At 39.0% G+C, this 20,628-nt stretch overlaps 1 protein-coding gene and 1 pseudogene across 2 annotated transcripts; both read right to left on the bottom strand.

The window, feature by feature from the left end:
- Nucleotides 1-4,188: 4,188 nt before the first annotated feature.
- On the bottom strand, nt 4,189-10,173 carry LOC148718223 (uncharacterized). The gene is made up of 8 exons (XM_088742458.1): nt 10,068-10,173; nt 9,744-9,893; nt 8,793-8,834; nt 7,993-8,284; nt 7,034-7,443; nt 6,041-6,305; nt 5,721-5,806; nt 4,189-5,008 (listed from the first exon to the last, which is right to left on the bottom strand). Exons 1-8 carry the CDS (start codon nt 10,171-10,173, stop codon nt 4,821-4,823), a joined length of 1,539 nt encoding a protein of 512 aa, XP_088598584.1. The 3' UTR covers nt 4,189-4,820.
- A 2,560-nt stretch (nt 10,174-12,733) lies between these two features.
- On the bottom strand, nt 12,734-19,583 carry LOC111319306 (uncharacterized; annotated as a pseudogene). Its single transcript, XR_015994440.1, has 9 exons — nt 19,484-19,583; nt 18,498-18,757; nt 17,781-17,928; nt 16,753-16,902; nt 15,987-16,278; nt 15,089-15,498; nt 14,480-14,744; nt 14,197-14,282; nt 12,734-13,555 (listed from the first exon to the last, which is right to left on the bottom strand). The product of XR_015994440.1 is annotated as an uncharacterized LOC111319306 (transcript).
- Nucleotides 19,584-20,628: the final 1,045 nt, after the last annotated feature.

Genomic DNA, 20,628 nt, shown 5'->3' on the forward strand with positions numbered 1-20,628 from the left:
TCAGAGTGAGTAAAAAGTTCAGAAATATTGAGAGGAGCACAGCGATTTTTGATGTCATGTAACAGAGAGGCAACCAATTTGAAGTAAAGCATTTTTATCGGTAGAATTCCCGAACGACTAAAAAGAGGAGCACTGTGAGATGTATAATCGGAAAAGTGCATTAGACGAAGAACCCGCTTTTGTAAAATGACGATTTTGTTTAGATGAGTATTGGCGGCTTGGCCCCAAGCAACGAGACCATAGGAAATATACGGTTCAATGAGCGAGCGGTAAATGTTTATAAGAGTAGTGAGCGGTACCAAGTGTCTTAGCCTTGCAACAATAATATGTCATGAAAAACACAGTTTTGTTATGCCAGAATAATTTAGAGCTATTGTGAAGATTTAGGAGTCAATAGTAACTATTTCAAGTTAATGCAGTAAGGTGTTCGTCAACAACATTTATTAATGAATTATGCATTAAAAGAAAGACGCTACTGACAACTAGTTTCTTTTCCAAATCGAGAATAGTTCTGCAAAAATATTTAAAAAGTTATTCCACTCACAGAACTAAATATCAATCAAGAACTAGTGTACTTGCTTTCAATGATGCATTTTAGTTTCTGTTACCTTGAGCATCAACCCAAACAAAAAACGAACGCTTTACCACCCATGTATTAGATTGTCCGATAACTCCTTTCTCTCTTTTTTCGGCAAAAGTAGTGGGAAACTCGTTCAAACATTTTTGTGGTTAACTTGAAGTGTCCAGGTTAATGTTACTTTTCAGTTTATTTTACGCCAAACAACAAGCAAGAAGAACAGGAAGTCCGGAAACCTCTCATGTCTAACTCACTTTTTACTGAAGTAAAAACATGTCTGGCCTAAAAAAAGATAATTTACATTTTGTTTTAGGAGGACATTGTAGCCATGTTATCTTTTTGTTGATTAATTACACTTAAAAATGCCAGGCAAACAGACCGAAAAACTCATTTGTTTTCTTCTTTCTACATTTAGGCCCAATCGGGTTTTTGAAATTAAAGAATAGAAAAACGAGAATATTACTTGCATTCTCAATTAGAAGCCAAAAGTTTTGCATCTCCGTACCTTTAACGTCCTGCACAAATGTCGGTTCAGAAACCACTTATAATAAACATTGGGGTCATTTCAAAGGCAACCTCCGGAATTGTATTGAGTCTTTCTCAGGTTACACGCTATGTGTGGACAAACGGTCTCTGCATGTTCTATTTGTGGGATAACTCCTCTTACAAATGATAAAGTCAATTTTTCTTCTAAATTATTTAAAATGTTGATACTTGCAGAAAGTTCCCGAACCCTGACAGTATATATTACCAAGCCAAAGCTATCAGGGAGGAATTTTGTATTCTAAACCACCTCACGGAGCTTCACTTCGTTTTCTTCATGAAGAACACATCTTCAACATCCCATCTCAATGATTTGTTTTGGAAATGTTTGAGAATCGTTTCCTTTTCATTTGAAAGGAAATAGTACCAGATGAAATTAGAGATTACTATAGTAACCACAAAAGGATATCTTTTCCATCTTATCCCATCTTATGTTTATTCTTCGCAGTTAGCCTTCGCTATAACACCTTTACTGGCTAGATTTTCTAAATCGAAAGCAATTTCTAGCTAAACTGTAGCTAGCAACATGATACCTCTATATATCTACGAATTGCTCTAAAGTTTTAATCCAAATAAATATATACATGTCATTGATCTTGCATTGCATACTGAGCAGGCCCTCGTAAAGTACATCGCTACAAAAGCACCTGCGTAGGTGAAGCAGGGCAGGGAACCGCTATCATCTTTTGCACCGTAGGGGTCCAGAGGTTTGAATGGCGATGCGCGTTTGTGATGTCACGAAATTTTGACCCCCTAGAGCGATTAGGACAAACAAACAGGCTTCTCGAGTAAATGAATATGGGCGATGATGCGCCCATCTCTAGTTCAAACGCCTCTAAAGGTCGTATTTTAATTCAAAACGACGGTTTTCCTGGCTCAAAGTTCGAGCAAGACCAAGAGAACTATACAAACACACAATTGAAGCGTTAGTTAAAGTGTAGTGGCTTGAAATTGAGCGGAAAATGAGCAGACCTCATCGTACGTGTTCGTGACTGCCTCAAGTCGGGAAAACATTATGTAGTTGATTCAAGTATAGATGATGGGAAATGGCTTCAGGCGAAGATACTAAAGTAAAGTCGATCGCGTGAAACTTAAGGATCTAACAGTTCAATGTAAAAAGGGGTTTGACAGGCCTACACGACTTCCCAGCGCGTGTTTAGAAGAGCCTATTCAAATTTTGGCCCTCACGAGTATGTCTGAGCGATCGTCCTCATTTTTAAGACATGAGTGGCGGATTTTTGTATAGTTCGCTCAGTACTGGTTGTTTCTATTAAATGCCAGTGTCTCATGAGAATTTGCTTTAGGTTAGGCACTGATGGCTGGTATTGTGTAATAAAAGGCAAGATTCGTTGGTTCGTCTTCGGTTTCTGTTGAATAGCTAGTTTCCTGTTTTTGAAATTCACCTCTGAAAGGGTTGTGTTAATGGGGGCCTCTGGGTAGCCTCTCTTTCGCAAATGCGCTTTGAAATTTGCAATTTTCTCTTCGAATGTTGTTTGAGAAGAGTTTGTTCTGAGAAGTCTAAGGGCTTCTCCTTTTATTAAGCCTTTCTTAACTCCCTGTGGGTGACAGGAACTATAGTGTGTATACTGAAATGTCTCAGTTTGTTTAAAATGAGTACGCACATCAAGGATTACGTCCTTTTCGAATCGTTCGCCTTTATAATTATAGATGTAGGTGTCCAGGAATGTTGTTTCCTTATCGGAAATTTCAGCCGTAAATTTCATTGTTGGATGACGATTGTTTGCTCTTTTAATGAAACGTTCTGTTGTTGATTTGTTTGTACTCCATAGCGAGAAGATCATCGTCTATGTAACGTTTCCAAACAAGCGGTTTGAAAAGGCTTTTGTCGAGGATTTCAGTGTACAGCACAAATATAAGTATTGTAGTGAACACTATCAACAGAGAAATTATTTCTAGAACACGCATTTACCCGGCGTTGACAAAGTTCCAAGTCATGCATGCTTCAGCTTCGGCAACGGTGTGAAGGCTTTCCGACCGTTTTTAAGCATTTCTTTAGGCGGATTAAGCGAATCTGGCAATCTTTCTGGATATCTTGAGTCATTTTTACATGTAGCCCAACAGCAATGCCTGGTTGCAACCATTTTAGAAAGTTAGAGCATTTTTTAAGCGAAAATAGTCTTACTTCTGACACGTTTCGCATACAAGTCCTTGTAAAGACTCCGAGTGTTTGTCCTAAACCAGCTGGGGGTCCAAAGATGACATATCTATTTTTAGACCTGGCGCGCATCGCTATTAAAATGCTTTTATGCAATTTATAATGTTTGTCTTCCTTTATCATGAAAGTAATGCTACAGGCGAGGCAAATTTTCCAATTGCAAAGCAAGCTCTGAAAGAAAGAACAGTGGGTTTTTTTCTGATAAGTTTTCTCTTTTCGTCCATTTTCCCCCCACGCATTCCTTGCTGTTCCTTGTGTGTGTGTGTGTGTGTGTGTGATAGCCACTGAAGAAACTCGCCTAAACAAAAACAAATGTGGCGACATCACTGTTCCGTTTGCTTCGAAAACTATTTGAAAAAACAATTTTTTTTTCCAAATAGTTTGGCCTCCCTTTAATTACTCAATAACCACCAATAAGCGAGCGAAAGAACATCCCGAAAACGATTCAATGCGCGTAATTTCAACTGATTTTTGCTCAGTGGAGAAATTAATTTGAGTGTCGGGAGTCATCTGCAATGGTAATTTTCTGTATTAATTTGTTATAGGACTCGTCCGGCAAAATCTCACGCCACATTCTCAACCAGTTAGCAGGAAATTAAACCTAACCGCGAATAGAATGTATTGTGCAAACAAGAAGATAACAAGCTGCATTCAAGATGGCGTTTGCACCCTACTTGTAATTCGTATGATATTTTCAAAAACCGAGCGCCAGTCCCTTTCGTTCCAAACTAGCCGATGATAACGTGTCTTCTGATTGACTCGTCTTTGTTTTCTTATCCATCTTTTGCCGGTTTCACGCCTAAGTGTCATACTAACGGTTCATACTTACTTAGCGTGTGGTTCGATGTGTCTGCCTTTGAAATGTGCATTTTCTGATCGTACGAAAAGAGTATTAAAGTGCAAAATGATTTTATTTGGGAATTTTCTTCGGTAAATGTCCACAGAGTATTTGACCAAAAGAGGTACAAATCATGTTTAACTAGTTCCCAATGACCAGTACATCCTTCCCTGAGAGAATTTTAACACGACTTTAAATAACAGGAATAAATGAACTCAATGTTAGAACTACATTCCATAAACCTTATTGATTTCCGAGTCGTTTTGTCAATTCATGTGATTAAATGCGATAAAATAGCCTTTAAAACTAGTAAAAATAAGCTGACTGCGAGATCTTGTCGTATACCCTCAACAGTTTGTAAAGGACGACATCTCCGTTCAGTTGACTATCAATGTCTTTAACTGAAGAGCAAGACGTCCAGCTCTGCTTCCAGTGCAATTTACTGTCATAGTGCTGTTGTGCTTAAAGGTGATTTAACTTTTCAAACAGCTCAATTAATCGTGGGCTCAAGTCCTGGCAAGTCAAAGGCACTAAAGAGGAAGCAACATGTTAGGTCTTCTTCGAAGCCGTTCTTTTGGATGCCGCGTGACTTTTCTGTCGTGACATTATAAACATCGGCTCCGAAGAGGGCTGCAACTCGTGTGGACAATAACAACTTGGATTGGCCAGGACTTGACACGCAATTTTCATTCCAGAACACGAATATCAGAAATCCTGAACTTGAACTTCCCACACTTTCCAAAGGTGGATATTCCCGCACTTGGCCCGCTGCTTTTTCGTCTTAAGCTGACCCCAGCTACTGGTGTGTTTGGGTGGTTTACCATCCAGAAGTGTTCATTCCCGCACAAAGCATTCACACCATCAAAATGATTACCTTAAAAGAACAGGGAGACGATTCTCAGTAACATATATCATTGTCATCACCATGGTAATCGTTGTCCTCAATTCAAAGATTGAACTCTATACAAATGCTGCTAGGTTTTTTATTGTCTATATGTTATCTTTGGTCCAAAAATAAATGTTACGGTAGGTCTTTTGGATAAACATCGGCGAGAGTAAAGAGGACGGGTGTGGCAGAACAAAAGATCTGATGAGAAGTGCAATAGCTTAGCACGTGCGTTTTAAATCTTTTTAAACATTTTTATCTGTCCCCTGAAAAACAATGCGAAAGCACCAAAATTTGCGTTGTCTGAGAACGCAACCCCCAACGGCAAATTGGCATAACTGAGAGTCGTAAAATAATCTAACTACAAGTCAAGCATGAACAAAAGGCAAACTAGCCCTGCATTTGGTAACATTTCCAGCGTCAGACCTCTTCTGTATTCCTTTCCATGTAGAAGGGAAGATAAAGGGATTTGACTGGCTAGGTCTGAAATTTATATATCATACCGTAATGTTCCATCATCAGTTTTGACAGTTTCGTGATTTAAATTTGAAAACTGTAGAAAAAAAAACCACTAAAGACCACTAACTGTGGAAAAATAAAACACTAAAGCAACCCATTTTAGGCCTATAAGGCACACTTCCCTTGGTGACGTTACCAGTTAACTTTAAATCTCAACAAGGTTTCTCGCATGCATTTTTACCGTCTGGGCTGAGATATTCTTCTTTCCAAAGCTCATCCAGATCAAGGTCGAATTCCAAAACACCGGGAGTATATTTACCAGAGGCCCTGTAAGGATGAAAAAAGACCAAGGGTCGTTACTCATATAAAATTTCCTTTAGCCAAATCAATATCAATAACTCACTGCTTTGTTTAAGCAACGATAAAGCTTAATACGAGTTTGTGTACTCTTGTTTTCCTGCGTTTGACGCGAAATACGTAAATTGAGTCCTCTATGGCGCGTTAGTTTTGCTTTTCTTCATACTTCGTAGGAACATAGGAGACATGAACCGAATATCTTACCAGTCAGGGACGCTTCCAAAAATTGCAAAACACTTCTGAGTTTCCAAGAACGTTTGCTTGTATTTGATTCGTTTCCAGCTTCCAGATATAGATATTAACACGCCGTCAACTGTGAGCGAATCGATTGGATTTATTCCAGTACAAGGAAGTGGTGACTGACCTTCAACTTCGATAACTACTCCGAATCCACTTTCAAAAGTTTTCGTTGCAGCAACATGAGTTGTACTTTGTACATCCACGTCACTTTCCGAAACCTCACGCCACTCTAAACAGAAAAATATAAATACACCCATTATAACTTGGGTATACACTCGATAATTAACAAATGGTAAACACCACAGCGTACACTATTGAGTTATGGATGCACGCGGGAGGTTGCTAAGCACGAAAGAAGCGTAAGAGTCGCTCGAGGCGAGATCTTGAGAGATCTAGCTTCTTGAGTGCTTAGCAAACCTCCCAAGTGCATCCATAACTCAATAGTGTACGCTGTGGTGTTTACCATTTGTTTTATAACATAACATTGATACATTGTAGCTAAAGAGTTCCCTTTTATTTAACAAATCTTACGCGACCAGAAAAAAACAATCGCGCGCGGAAAAATAGTCTTTGCATTTGCTCACGTCAGCAGCGTACACCCATGGGCAAATGGGGGACGCTAAATTGACCAATCAGAGCGCGCGCTTTACTTTGGTTATGTTATAATACAACTTAGTAGATAGCCATCGTTAAAATGTTGACAATGGGGGATCAAGGGGGAAGGTCATGGGGGCTCCGGAACCCTCCCCTCTCCTTCAAGTTCCTTGTCAGACTTGAAAATATTTTCCAGTGGTTAGCAATGAACAGTTGCTCGCCTCTGGGCTACTACTCAACGGAAAAAGGTCGGGTGTCCTGTAGCGCTTTCTTGCTCTCCACCCCTCATCATTCACTCTTCCTGGATAAACTGAACTTTGCATTTCGTACAATAAGGCAGAGTATCAAGTCAATTCAACTTACGTCTCTCAGCAGAAGTCACCTTTACAAAATGAACGCCTCCAATTCTCTTGGATGAAGAACCGAGGTCCGGCCATTTAAGAATGTTGGGTTTGTAATGTTTTGGACCACTGTTGAACCAATTTGTAATATGGTTATCAGTGAAAGGGTGAAACCAAATGTTTAAGTTCGAAATCCTTCCGTAAAATGGGAATTCGGTTGTAATAGTACCGTCAATGTCCTGATTTTGTCCGATGATTACTTGAGTCCACTGAAGGTTTTCGTTCCTAACTCCGTCGCTAGATCTCTTTGAACCAAAATCTGCATTTACGATCGTCTCTATGTAAGGTGATTGGTTAGGTTGGATTCGAACACAGAGGAAGACAAGTTGATCCTTCGGAGAACTTGTGGCGAATACGTCGGAAATGGCAGTCCTAAAAAAAAAACCATCGCTAAATACCGTGGCCCGTAGAGGACACATCATCCGCTTTTTGAATGCAATTTTATCGCGCGATAAAATCAAAATATCGCGCGATAAATGGAAATTATTGCACAATAAATGAAAAAGTATCGCGCAATAAATTCTGAATTATAGCGCGATCATCTTATGAATTAAGTTATCGCGCGACATTTGAGTTCTATCAAGCGATACAGTGAGTGATTCGCCTCTGAATAGCCAAAGAGACTGTGCGGTATATACTAAAAATATTACTCACCTCGGTCAGGTGAATAATTGAGACCTATTTTTGCAGCTTTTCTTGTTAAAAGCTACATTTTTTTCTCTTCGTGTTAAAAACTTACTACTTAGACATAAAAATTTACGAAAGGACATTTGAGAGTTGATATATTTGTGTTTCAATCAGTCTTTGAAGCAAAAATGCGTGGCTAACAGGATCGTCGAGGATAATACCTGTACTATTTTGATAACTACAAGGTAAATGATTATTCCTCTCTGGTAATTGTGGCTCACAAAAACTCCTCACCAGTCACCTCCGATTGAAAAGTAGATCTTCCCTTTTCCGTCGATCCTCACGGTCATAACGTTTCGATTGCCACCATTCTTCTCAGTCAATATACTTATTACAGTCATATTTTGATTCTGTTTTATATCAGGTGTGTGTATCCAGGCGCAGACAGTAAAGTGTTCAAGCCACTTCTTATTCATATCGTGTTTCACATAGTTCGTTTGCTGAGTTTTTCTGAAGACAAGCTCAAAGTCATAGTCATTTTGATTAAAAGGTTCTCCATTACCTCTGTTAAGGCTCGCTACAGTGGCTACAAAATGGAAAACATGTACAACTGTTACACCAAAATTGAAAATGTTTTGGCCACACTCTTTGCTACTCGGCTTGTTTTCAGAAATCATTTTTCAAGACTTAATTTTACCTAGATTTTAGGAAATGTTAGTACAATCAGTAAATTGTGAATTGGTCTACTCGTATTCATTAGTAGGTCTTCCGGCTTTCTTCCCTCTTCCCGCCCCTCGCTGCCGCTGCCCCCCCCCCCCCCACATTGTGCGCACGTTGTTTGTTTGGTCCATTTCGCCCAGACCTCGCGCCACCAACGAAACAAGTTGAACGCAAAATAATATTAATGAGAGCTTTGTGTTCGAAATTAGATGTGTTAAAAGCTAAAAGCTGCATATTATCAACATGCTTATGGTTTTTCGCAATTTGGTAAAGAATTCGCCGCATTTGGCCACTGTAATGTCACTATAATGAGGTCTTGGTATCCCTTTATAGTGGAAACAGTAGGAAGAAAACGTAAAGTTGATTGTACTCACGGGCCACGTTGTCGTTCGTATTCTGCTCCACGGGTTTTGGATCTGAAAAATTAATGCCATTGAATGTAACCGTAGAGTTGCATTTGTAAATTTGTGCGCTTGGTATGGGTGCCTCTACACATGCTCCACCGTTAAAATTAACAAATGGTAAATACCACAGCGTACACTATTGAGTTATGGATGCACGCGGGAGGTTGCTAAGCACGAAAGAAGCGTAAGAGTCGCTCGAGGCGATAGCCGAGAGCGACTCTAGCTTCTTGAGTGCTTAGCAAACCTCCAAAGTGCATCCATAACTCAATAGTGTACGCTGTGGTGTTTACCATTTGTTTTATGACATAACATTGATACATTGTAGCTAAAGAGTTCCCTTTTATTTAACAAATCTTACGTGACCAGAAAAAACAAGCGCGCGCGGAAAAGTAGTCTTTGCATTTGCTTACGTCAGCAGCGTACACCCATGGGCAAATGGGGGACGCTAAATTGACCAATCAGAGCGCGCGCTTTACTTTGGTTATGTTATAATAAGAACTAGTTTCACAAACAGAGGGATGAAATAAAAGTGCATCTCATTCGCAAAACATTATGAGGTAAATCATGAGTTATTGTAAAGCATCATATATTTTGACAAATTAATAGACCATTGTGCTCCTTGTATGTTCTACTTTTGTTAGTTTGTTTGTTTTCTCATCGCCACAGTAATCTTCATTGTCATCGTTCTCTTTATTGCATCGTCATCTGAATCGCCACAGTGACGTCACATAACCAACAGTAAGGCTTCAAAAATATTGCAAGCATCATGGAAGAGAGGAAAGGTGTCGTTACAAAAAAAAAGAAAATGAAGCTTCCGTCGCGTTCCCTTAATTTTCTCTCAGTCTTGATTGTCAAAAAAATAGTTTAAATATAAAGTAAAAACAAGAGTTTATAACAAGGGCGAGATAACCTAAAATTCACCTTTCACTGAGTCACTGCAACCAACCAATTGTACTTTTCCTGTACAGTATGTCTCCAGCCAATACTTGTTCCTGATGATGTATTTGCCTTCACTTGCTTGTATTTCTTGACAAGATACCGCTGGTAATTCAGGAATGGAACCCAGAGGAACTGAAAAATTGAAGGGCGTCTTTGAGGAGAAATTTCGTTGCAATGGTTTGCTCGGTATTAAGCCTTCGGCTCTGTCCAATCTTTTTATCAAATATTTATTATCCACGCTACTGCGTTACAAGTCGGCGAAAGATTATTTTTAGCGCTTACGAGCAACTTAAAATGATCACATACCTCTCCCGACAAAACGTCGCATGTAAAACCGAACTGGGTCAGAGCGGAAATTTTGTGGCCTCGCCTCCTTAATACGGTTATTCAATTCGCAAAAAGTCACGTGCATGCGAGCGAAGAGTGACGCTCACAAGAGCGAAAAGTCACGCACACAAGATTGAAAAGTCGCGCACAGGTGCGAAGAGTCACACTCACGAGAATAAAAAGTCACGCAGAAAAGAAAGATAATTCAAACATAAACGAGACAAAGGGGCAGCTGCTCTCGCTCGTCTTCCGTGCGTGCTTGTTTATTGTGGACGACATGACTGCTCTCAGAGTTGCTCAGTGAAATATCAATTATGCTATAATAATACTGTGTCGTGAAAAACGCAGTTTTGTCATACCAGAATAATTTATAGCTATTGTGAAGATTTAGGAGTCAATAGTAATTATTTCAAGTTAATACAGTGAGGTGTTCGTCAACAACATTTATAAATGAATTATGCATTAAAAGAAAGACGCCACTGACAACTAGTTTCTTTTCCCGATCGAGAATAGTTCTGCAAAAATATTTAAAAAGTTATTCCACTCACAGAACTAAATATCAATCAAGAACTAGTGTACTTGCTTTCAATGATGCATTTTAGCATTTGTTAGCATGAGCATCAACCCAAACAAAAAACGAACGCTTTACCACTGATGTATTAGATTGTCCGATAACTCCTTTCTCTCTTTTTTCGGCAAAAGTAGTGGGAAACTCGTTCAAACATTTTTGTGGTTAGCTTGAAGTGTCCAGATTAATGTTACTTTTCAGTTTATTTTAGCGCCAAACAACAAGCAAGGAGAACAGGAAGTTCGGAAGCCTCTCAAGTCTAACTCACTTTTTACTGAAGTAAAAACATGTCTGGCCTAAAAAAGATAGTTTACTCTTTGTTTTAGGAGGACATTGTAGCCAGGTTATCTTTTTGTTGATTAATCACACTTAAAAATGCCAGGCAAACAGACCGAAAAACTCATTTGTTTTCTTCTTTCTGCATTTAGGCCCAATCGGCTTTTTGAAATTAAAGAATAGAAAAACGAGAATATTACTTCCATTCTCAATTAAAAGCCAAAAGTTTTGCATCTCCGTACCTTTAACGTCCTGCACAAATGTCGGTTCAGGAACCACTTATAATAAACATTGGGGTCATTTCAACGGCATCCTCCGGAATTGTATTGAGTCTTTCTCAGGTTACACGCTATGTGTGGACAAACTCTCTGCATGTTCTATTTGTGAGGTAACTTCTCTTACAAACGATAAAGTCAATTTTTCTTATGAATTATTTAAAATGTTAATACTTGCAGAAAGTTCCCGAACCCTGACAGTATATATTACCGAGCTAAAGCTATCAGGGAGGAAGTTTGTATTCTAAACCACCTCACGAAGCTTCACTTCGTTTTCTTCATGAAGAAAACATCTTCAACATCCCATCTCACTGATTTGTTTTGGAAATGTTTGAGAATCGTTTCCTTTTCATTTGAAAGGAAATAGAACCAGATGAAATTATAGATTACTATAGTAACCAAAAAAGGATTTCTTTTCCACCTTATTTCTTATGTTTATTCTCTGCAGTTAGCCTTCGCTACAACACCTTTACTGGCTAGATTTTCTAAATCGAAAGCAATTTCTAGCTAAACTGTAGCTAGCAACATGATACCTCTATATATCTACGAATTGCTCTAAAGTTTTAATCCAAATAAATATATACACGTCATTGATCTTGCATTGCATACTGAGCATGACCTCGTAAAGTAGATCGCTACAAAATCACCTGCGTAGGTGAAGCAGGGCAGGGAACCGCTATCATCTTTTGCACCGTAGGGGTCCAGAGGTTTGAATTAAAATGCTTTTATGCAATTTATAATGTTTGTCTTCCTTTATTATGAAAGTAATGCTACAGGCGAGGCAAATTTTCCAGTTGCAAAGCAAGCTCTGAAAGAAAGAACAGTGGGTTTTTTACTGATAAGTTTTCTCTTTTCGTCCATTTTTCCCCCACGCATTCCTTGCTGTTCCTTGTGTGTGTGTGTGTGATAGCCACTGAAGAAACTCGCCTAAACAAAAACAAATGTGGCGACATCACGGTTCCGTTTGCTTCGAAAACTATTTGAAAAAACAATTTTTTTTTTCAAATAGTTTGGCCTCCCTTCAATTGCTCAATAACCACCAATAAGCGAGCGAAAGAACATCCCGAAAACGATTCAATGCGCGTTATTTCAACTGAGCGGATTTTTGCTCAGTGGAGAAATTAATTTGAGTGTCGGGAGTCATCTGCAATGGTATTTTTCTGTATTAATTTGTTATAGGACTGGTCCGGAAAAATCTCACGCCACATTCTCAACCAGTTAGCAGGAAATTAAACCTAACCGCGAATAGAATGTATTGTGCAAACAAGAAGACTGCAAGCTGCATTCAAGATGGCGTTTGCACCCTACTTGTAATTCGTATGATATTTTCAAAAACCGGGCGCCAGTCCCTATCGTTCCAAACTTGCCGATGATAACGTGTCTTCTGATTGACTCGTCTTTGTTTTCTTATTCATCTTTTGCCGGTTTCACGCCTAAGCGTCATACTAGCGGTTCATACTTACTTAGCGTGTGGTTCGGTGTGTCTGCCTTTGAAATGTGTATTTTCTGATCGTACGAAAAGAGTATTAAAGTGCAAAATGATTTTATTTGGGAATTTTCTTCGGTAAATGTCCACAGAGTATTTGACCAAAAGAGGTACAAATCATGTTTAACTAGTTCCCAATGACCATTACATCCTTCCCTGATAGAATTTTAACACGAGTTTAAATAACAAGAATAAATGAACTGAATGTTAGAACTACAATCCATAAACCTTATTGATTTCATTTTGTCAGTTCATGTGATTAAATGCGATAAAATAGCCTTTAAAACTAGTAAAAATAAGCTGAATGCTAGATCTTGTCGTATACCCTCAACAGTTTTGGAAAGGACGACATCTCTGTTCAGTTGACTATTAATGTCTTTAACTGAAAAGCAAGATGTCCAGCTCTGCTTCCAGTGCAACTTACTGTCATAGTGCTGTTGTGCTTAAAGGTGATTTAACTTTTCAAACAGCTCAATTAATCGTGGGCTCAAGTCCTGGCAAGTCAAAGGCACTAAAAGGAAGCAACGTGTTAGGTCTTCTTCGAAGCCGTTCTTTGGGATGCCACGTGACTTTTCAGTCGTGACATCACAAGCATCGGCATGGGGAGAGGACTGGGGACTGCAACTTGTGTCGACAATAACAACTTGGATTAGCCAGGACTTGATACTGAATTTTCATTGTAGAACACGAATATCAGAAATCTTGAACTTGAACTTCCCACACTTGCCAAAGGTGGATATCCCCGCACTTGACCCGCTACTTTTTCGTCTTAAACTGACTCCAGCTACTGGTGTGTTCGGGTGATTTACCATCCAGAAGTGCTCATCCCCGCACAAAGCATTCACACGATCAAAATGATTACCTTAAAAGAACAGGGAGACAAATCTCAGTAACATATTATCATTGTCACCATCTTGGTAATCGTTGTCGTCAATTCAAAGTCTGAACTCTATACAAAATCTTGCTTGGTTTTCCACTGCCTATATTTTATTTTTAACGGTGAGTCTTTCTGATAAATATCGGTGACAGGAAAGAGAACGGGCATGGCAGAACAAGAGATCTGATGAGAAGAGCAATAGCTCAGCACGTGCGTTTTAAATCTCTTCACATTTCCAGATGTCCTCTGAAATTAACGCGAAAGCACCAAAATTTGCGGTTTTTGAGAACGTAAAAACGACGGAAAATTTGCATAACTGAGAGTTTTCATATGATCTAACTACCATTCAAGCATGAACAATATGCAAACTAGTTCTGCATTTGGTAAAAATTTTAAATGTCAGACCTCTCCTGTAATCGTTTCCATGAACAAGGGAAGATAGACGGATTTCACTAGGCTAACTTATACCGTGATGTTCATTATCCGTTTTGACAGTTTCGTGAATTAAATTTGAGAATTGTAGAAAACAAAACACTTTTAAGCAACCTATTTTAGGCCTATAAGGCAAACTTCCCTTGTTGGCGTTACAAGGTTTCTCATTCAAGGTTTCTCGCATAGGTTTTTACCCTCTGGGCTGAGATATTCTTCTTTCCAAAGCTCATCCAGATCAAGGTCGAATTCTGAAACAGCGGAAGTATATAAACCACTGGCCCTGTAATAATAAAACAAAACCAACGGTCGTTACTCCTTCAAAAATTTTCCTTGACGGAAATCAATAGCAATAAGTGACTGCTTTTTTTAAGCAACGTTAAAGCTTGTTACGAGTTTGAGTTCACCCTCCCCTCCCCGTGACTTTTCATATGGTCCATACTTCTTAAGGACATACGAAACACTAACCGAATATCTTACCAGTCAGGAACGCTTCCAAAAATTGCAAAACATTTCTGAGTTTCCAAGAACGTTTGCTTGTATTTGATTCGTTTCCAGCTTCCAGATACAGATATAAACACGCCGTCAACTGTGGACGAATCAATTGCATTTATTCCAGTACAAGGGAGTAGTGACTGACGCTCAACTTCGATAACTACTCCGGATCCACTTTCAACAGTTTTCGTTGCAACAACATAAGTTGTACTTTTTACATCCACGTCACCGACCGAAACGTTATACCACCCTAAACAGAAAAAAATAAATACACCCATTAAAAGTCGGGTATACACTCGATAATACAACTTAGTTGGTAGCCATCGTTAAAATGTTGACAATGGCGGATCCAGGGGGGAAGGTCAGGGGGCTCCTGAACCCTCCCCTCTCCTTCAAGTTCCTTGTCAGACTTGAAAGTATTTTCCAGTGGTAAGTAATGAACAGTTGCTCGCCTCTGGACTACTACTCAACGGAAAAAGGTCAGGTTTCCTGTAACACTTTCTTACTCTCCACCCCTTACCATTCACTCTTCCTGGATAAACTGAACTTTGCATTTAGTACAATAAGGCAGATTATCAAGTCAATTCAACTTACGTCTCTCAGCAGAAGTCACCTTTACAAAATGAACGTCTCCAAATCTCTTGGATGAAGAACCGAGGTCCGGCCATTTAAGAATGTTGGGTTTGTAATGTTTTTTACCACTGTTGTACCAATTTGTAATATGGTCATCAGTGAGAGAGTTAAACCAAATGTTTAAGTTCGAAATCCTTCCGTAAAATGGGAAGTCGGTTGTAATAGTACCGTCAATGTCCTGATTTTGTCCGATGATTACTTGAGTCCACTGAACTTTTTCGTTCCTAACTCCGTCGCTAGATCTCTTTGAACCAAAATCTGCATTTACGATCGTCTCTATGTAAGGTGATTGGTTAGGTTGGATTCGAACACAGAGGAAGACAAGTTGATCCTTCGGAGAACTTGTGGCGAATACGTTGGAAATGGCGGTCCTTAAAAAAAAAAAACCATCGCTAAATACCGTGGCCCGTAGAGGACACGTCATCCACTTTTTGAATGCAATTTTATCGCGCAATAAATTCTGAATTATAGCGCGATCATCTTATGAATTAAGTTATCGCGCGACATTTGAGTTCTATCAAGCGATACAGTGAGTGCTTCGCCTCTGAATAGCCAAAGAGACTGTGCGGTATATACTAAAGATATTACTCACCTCGGTCAGGTGAATAACTGAGACCTATTTTTGCAGCTTTTCTTGTTAAAAGCTACATTTTTTTCTCTTCGTGTTAAAAACTTACTACTTAAACATAAAAATTTACGAAAGGACGATTGAGAGTTGATATATTTGTGTTTCAATCAGCCTTTCAAGCAAAAATGCGTGGCTAACAGGATCGTCGAGGATAATACCTGTACTATTTTGATAACTACAAGGTAAATGATTATTCCTCTCTGGTAATTGTGGCTCACAAAAACTCCTCACCAGTCACTTCCGATTCAAAAATAGATCTTCCCTTTTCCGTCGATCCTCACGGTCATAACGTTTCGATTGCCACCATTCTTCTCGGTCAATATACTTATTACAGTCATCTTTTGATCCTGTTGTATATCAGGTGTGTGTATCCAGGCGCAGACAGTAAAGTGTTCAATCCAGTCCTTATTCATATCGTGTTTCACATAGTTCGTTTGCTGGGTTTTTCTGAAGACAAGCTCAAAGTCATAGTCATTTTGATTAAAAGGTTCTCCATTACCTCTGTTAAGGCTCGCTACAGTGGCTACAAAATGGAAAACATGCACAACTGTTACACCAAAATTGAAAATGTTTTGGCCACACTCTTTGCTACTCGGCTTGTTTTCAGAAATCATTTTTGAAGATTTAATTTCACTTAGATTTTACGAAATTTTAGTACAATCAGTAAATTGTGAAATGGTCTACTCGTATTCATTTCTAAGTCTTCTTTCTTCCCTCCACCTTGTGCGCACGTTGTTGGTTTGATCTATTTGGCCCCAGACCTCCCGCTGTCAAGAAAACAACTTGAACGCAAACTAATATTAAAAAGGGCTTCATGTCGAAAATTAGAAGTTTTAAAAGCTTCATATTATCAACATGCTTTTGTTTTTTCCCAATTTGGTATGGAATTCGCTGCATTTGGCCACTCTAAAACCATTATAATGGGTGAAAGGTTGAGTTTTTGGGATCCCCTTATAGTGGAACAGTGAAGTGAAAACATGAAGTTGACTACACTCACGGGCCGTGTTGTAGTCCATATTCTGCTCCTCCGCTATTGATTCTGAGCAATTTGTTCCTGAGAATGAATCCGTACAGTTACATGTGTAGGTTTGCGCACTGGGTGCCTCTACACACGTTCCACCGTTTTTACAAGGATTAGCGTTACAATCTGATAGATAAAACAAGACTGTATTGTAAGTTTTGAAAACTTCTACAGATGAATCTTATAGCGAATCGTTGCAAAGCAAGATGTAATTTGCTAAATCTTTGCGATTGGTGTATTTTTCTTTCTTCCTCGTCGTCATAATGATTGGTATTTGTTTGTCTTCGTCGCCGTCATAGTGATCGTTATCTTCATCATTCTCGCTGTTCACATTGTCATCAGAATCGCTACCGTGACGTCACAAAACAAACAGTAAGACTTCAAAAAAATTACAAAGCATTATGGAGGAGAAAACTAGTGAGCGTCTTTATAATCAAGCCTAAATAGAGCCACAATCTCCACATTTTCTCTCCTGGCCGCATCCTCTCCTACCTGAGATGGAAAAATCGTAGGAGTCATCAACCTTCGCAGCTTACTGACATTAGTGTGCATATTCTCTATACTGCTCTCTGTACATTTCCTGTAACATTGTTAAGGAGATTTGATTGAACGATCACGAACTCCTCAAGTTGTTGATCAGAGCCCAGTGGTTCGAAGGCCGATTAGCACTACGTACCCAGGGTTAAATTTTAATCTGGGTTTCTTTAATCCTTTGTTCAAAAGTCTTTCTTGGGATCATATTCTCCATGCTTTTTAGAACATTCAATTATCAAGTGGTAAACAAAAAGAATTCCACTGAATTTTCTTTTAAAGCCTTCAGATCTGAAATCAGATTTCACACTAACATTGGGATATCCTAACCCAGCTTTGAACAACTCGGCCCAGTTCCTTTATTCTCATGCTCTTAAAGTTTGATTTAGGGATAACCTGTACGGTGAAATAAGCTGCTAGGCAGTCTAAAAGGTTACGATATTAAGCGTGTAAAGAACAATCCTTATACTAACATGTCACGATCTGCCTACATCTCTTGCCATAGAAGTTGTCAGCGCACTGACATCTGTAAGTCCTATTACTAGCTATCTCTATGCACGTTCCGCCATTTTCACATGGTTCAAAGTGACAAGGACCCTGAACCACTGGAGGAACAGTGGGCTGTTAACGGGGAAGAGGTATAAACATGTTTATTAAGATATTTTAAAAACATCAATACGGCAGACAAGAGTTAAAGGTTTGTTTGAAAAGAGGGGAAAGATCAAAATGGAAGAAATATCGAGGTAGAGAAGTTAAGTTTGAATGTGCTAACAGCCTGTTTTCGAACTCAGAATTTAAAGTAACCAATTTGTATTCAAGTACATTTAAATTAGGAGGATTTAGAACAACCTCTTTACCCGACCCTCTTCTCAGCGTCCTTAAGACTTTATGGAGAGAGAAACAAAGGTGACCCTGGAAACGAGGATAGAATTTAGGCGTAGAAAAAATCTTATGGCAAACTCGCACATTTTTCCACTAGCTTTTTCGTAATTCGTGAGAGAGTGTATTTACCGAACTGGCAACATCTCATTGCATATGTGAATCGAAAAAACCTCGCTATGCGTTTTACAACATGCTTTACGTCTCCATTAACGCCGGTGTCTTGTTTAGGTATGCGTATTTACGTCATCTTCTTTCCAGCTAACAGCTTTTAAATCGTTTTTTGTGTGTGTGTGTGTGTTTATACTCACCATGTTGTCTGTGGTTCCAAACTTGGCTTACTCACTCCTTTGAATGTGGTAACTCAAATCGTAATGTACAAACTCCTTGCCAGTTTTAATGGCTGACTCGCCCGCCTCTCTTCGGTTCATTTTATTTAAAAAGCAATTATCTTCACTGCTTGACTTTTTGTAATTAATAGACTTGCAGTCGAAAGTCGATAGACATCCCTTCACGCATTCGAACACCGAACTCGCTTTTTCCTCTTCATGCTCAGTGTCGAGAAACGTATCTGTACATAAAGAATTAATACGATAAATAGAGTTGACGACATATTTTATAAGTATGCGCGAATTTGTACTCCAGAAAGATCTTGGTAACGACATCTGACTTCCAAATTTTTCTTTCACTTGGACCCAGACTGACTTGGGCCATAAGATTACGAAAGACTAAGACCAGTCTCTATTTATCGCCAAGGGTGGGGGCAGAGGATTTTTTTAGGGAGGATCACGTGGTTTCCAGGGGGAACGGAGAGGGGATCAGTCGTTTCTAATGTAACATATAGGGGGGACTATGGAAATATAACTGCCAGTGAAGGACGGTCATTAAACTACTACAGAGCCTCAGGGGGGACTAGGTAAATTTTATTGTGACATGACAAAAATCCTCCGGGTCCCCTCCACCCCGGTGGTAAACAATGGCCAGTCTTCATTCATGGTGGAACCATGACAACAGATGCTGTTGAAGAGTTGCTAAGTACTTTTTTAACGATCTTTCAAGGTTTTTTTAACTCGCAAGAATGCCTAATGACTTCTTAGAATTTAAAACTTTTCTTCCACGAAATCAAATTTTGATAAAAAGTATTCCGAAGGAAAAAACAGACTTAGACGATTCTCCCAAAAACTCTGTTTTCTAGAACTTTTTCGTCTGGTTTTCCTCTATACCGTCTTTGAAACCATGCTAACAAAAAGCGCATGGGAATTCGCCGACAATAAAACTGTAACTAAATACAACCTACCTATTTCCGAAATGAACATAGGTACAGGATTCTGTATCGCCACTGACAGAGTTAGGAATGTGAAAATCGAAGCATAAAACAAGCCTCTACGACTCTCCATGATGTGCCTCTTGAAGGAAAGAAGTATTTAAAATCAATTATTTATCTCCTGCTTCATTCTGTTGATTAAAAATTTATCTCCATTTATTTTGTCGCACTTACGTTCTAAATTTTGGCTTTCTCGCACAGCAGCTCCTGGTTGTATTTTTGTTCATAAAATGATATCATGCAACCCTATCCAAAATAAATATTAGATAATTCGAAAGGAATAATTAGAAATAACTGAGGACAATCAACGGTTTCTTGACGCATCAACTTTAAAGTAGCTCTCAAGAACTTAATCTATATATCCAGATATAGTTTGATGACTCTCTTGGTCTCCCTTCAATTGTTCGATAACCACCAATAAGCGAGCGAAAGAGCAGCCCGGAAACGATTCCATGCGCGTAATCTCAAGTGGATTCCAGCTCAGTGGAGAAATTCATTTGAGTGTGGGAAGTAATCTGGAATGGTATTTTTTCTGTATTAATTTGCTGTGACTGGTCAGGCAGAATCTCGCGCCTTATTCTCAACCAGATAGCAAGAAGTTAAACCTTATCGCGATTAGAATATATTGTGCAAACAAGTAGCAGACAATAAGCCGTATTGGCTTTGCACCTTACTTGTACTTCGTGTGATACCACCTTTAACTTCGATAAAGACAAATAATATGTTAAAAAAACCGGGCACCAGTCCCTTTCGTTCTTCACTTAGTTAGTCATCTTCTGTTTGGTTCTAACGCATAAGTAACTTCATTCACTGAAAAATGTCGCGCTCTAAGCTTCATCCTAAGAGTTCATGACACTTCCATACGGTTAGGTGTGTCTGCCTTTGAAACATGTATTTTCTGACCAAACAAAGAGTGTTTTCAGTGTAAAATGATTTTATTTGAAAATTTTCTCCGGTTGTTATCATCAGAGCTCTTGGCTTAAAACGATAAAAGACTAAACTAGTTCCCAACGACCAGTACATCGTTACCCGATAGAATTTTTAACACGAGTTCAAACAAAAGTTTTGAGTGTATGAACTAGATGTTAGAACTAAATACCATAAACCTCATTTGATTT

Source organism: Stylophora pistillata, chromosome 13 (genome assembly GCF_964205215.1).
Source record: "Stylophora pistillata chromosome 13, jaStyPist1.2, whole genome shotgun sequence".
NCBI classification, from domain to species: domain Eukaryota; kingdom Metazoa; phylum Cnidaria; class Anthozoa; order Scleractinia; family Pocilloporidae; genus Stylophora; species Stylophora pistillata.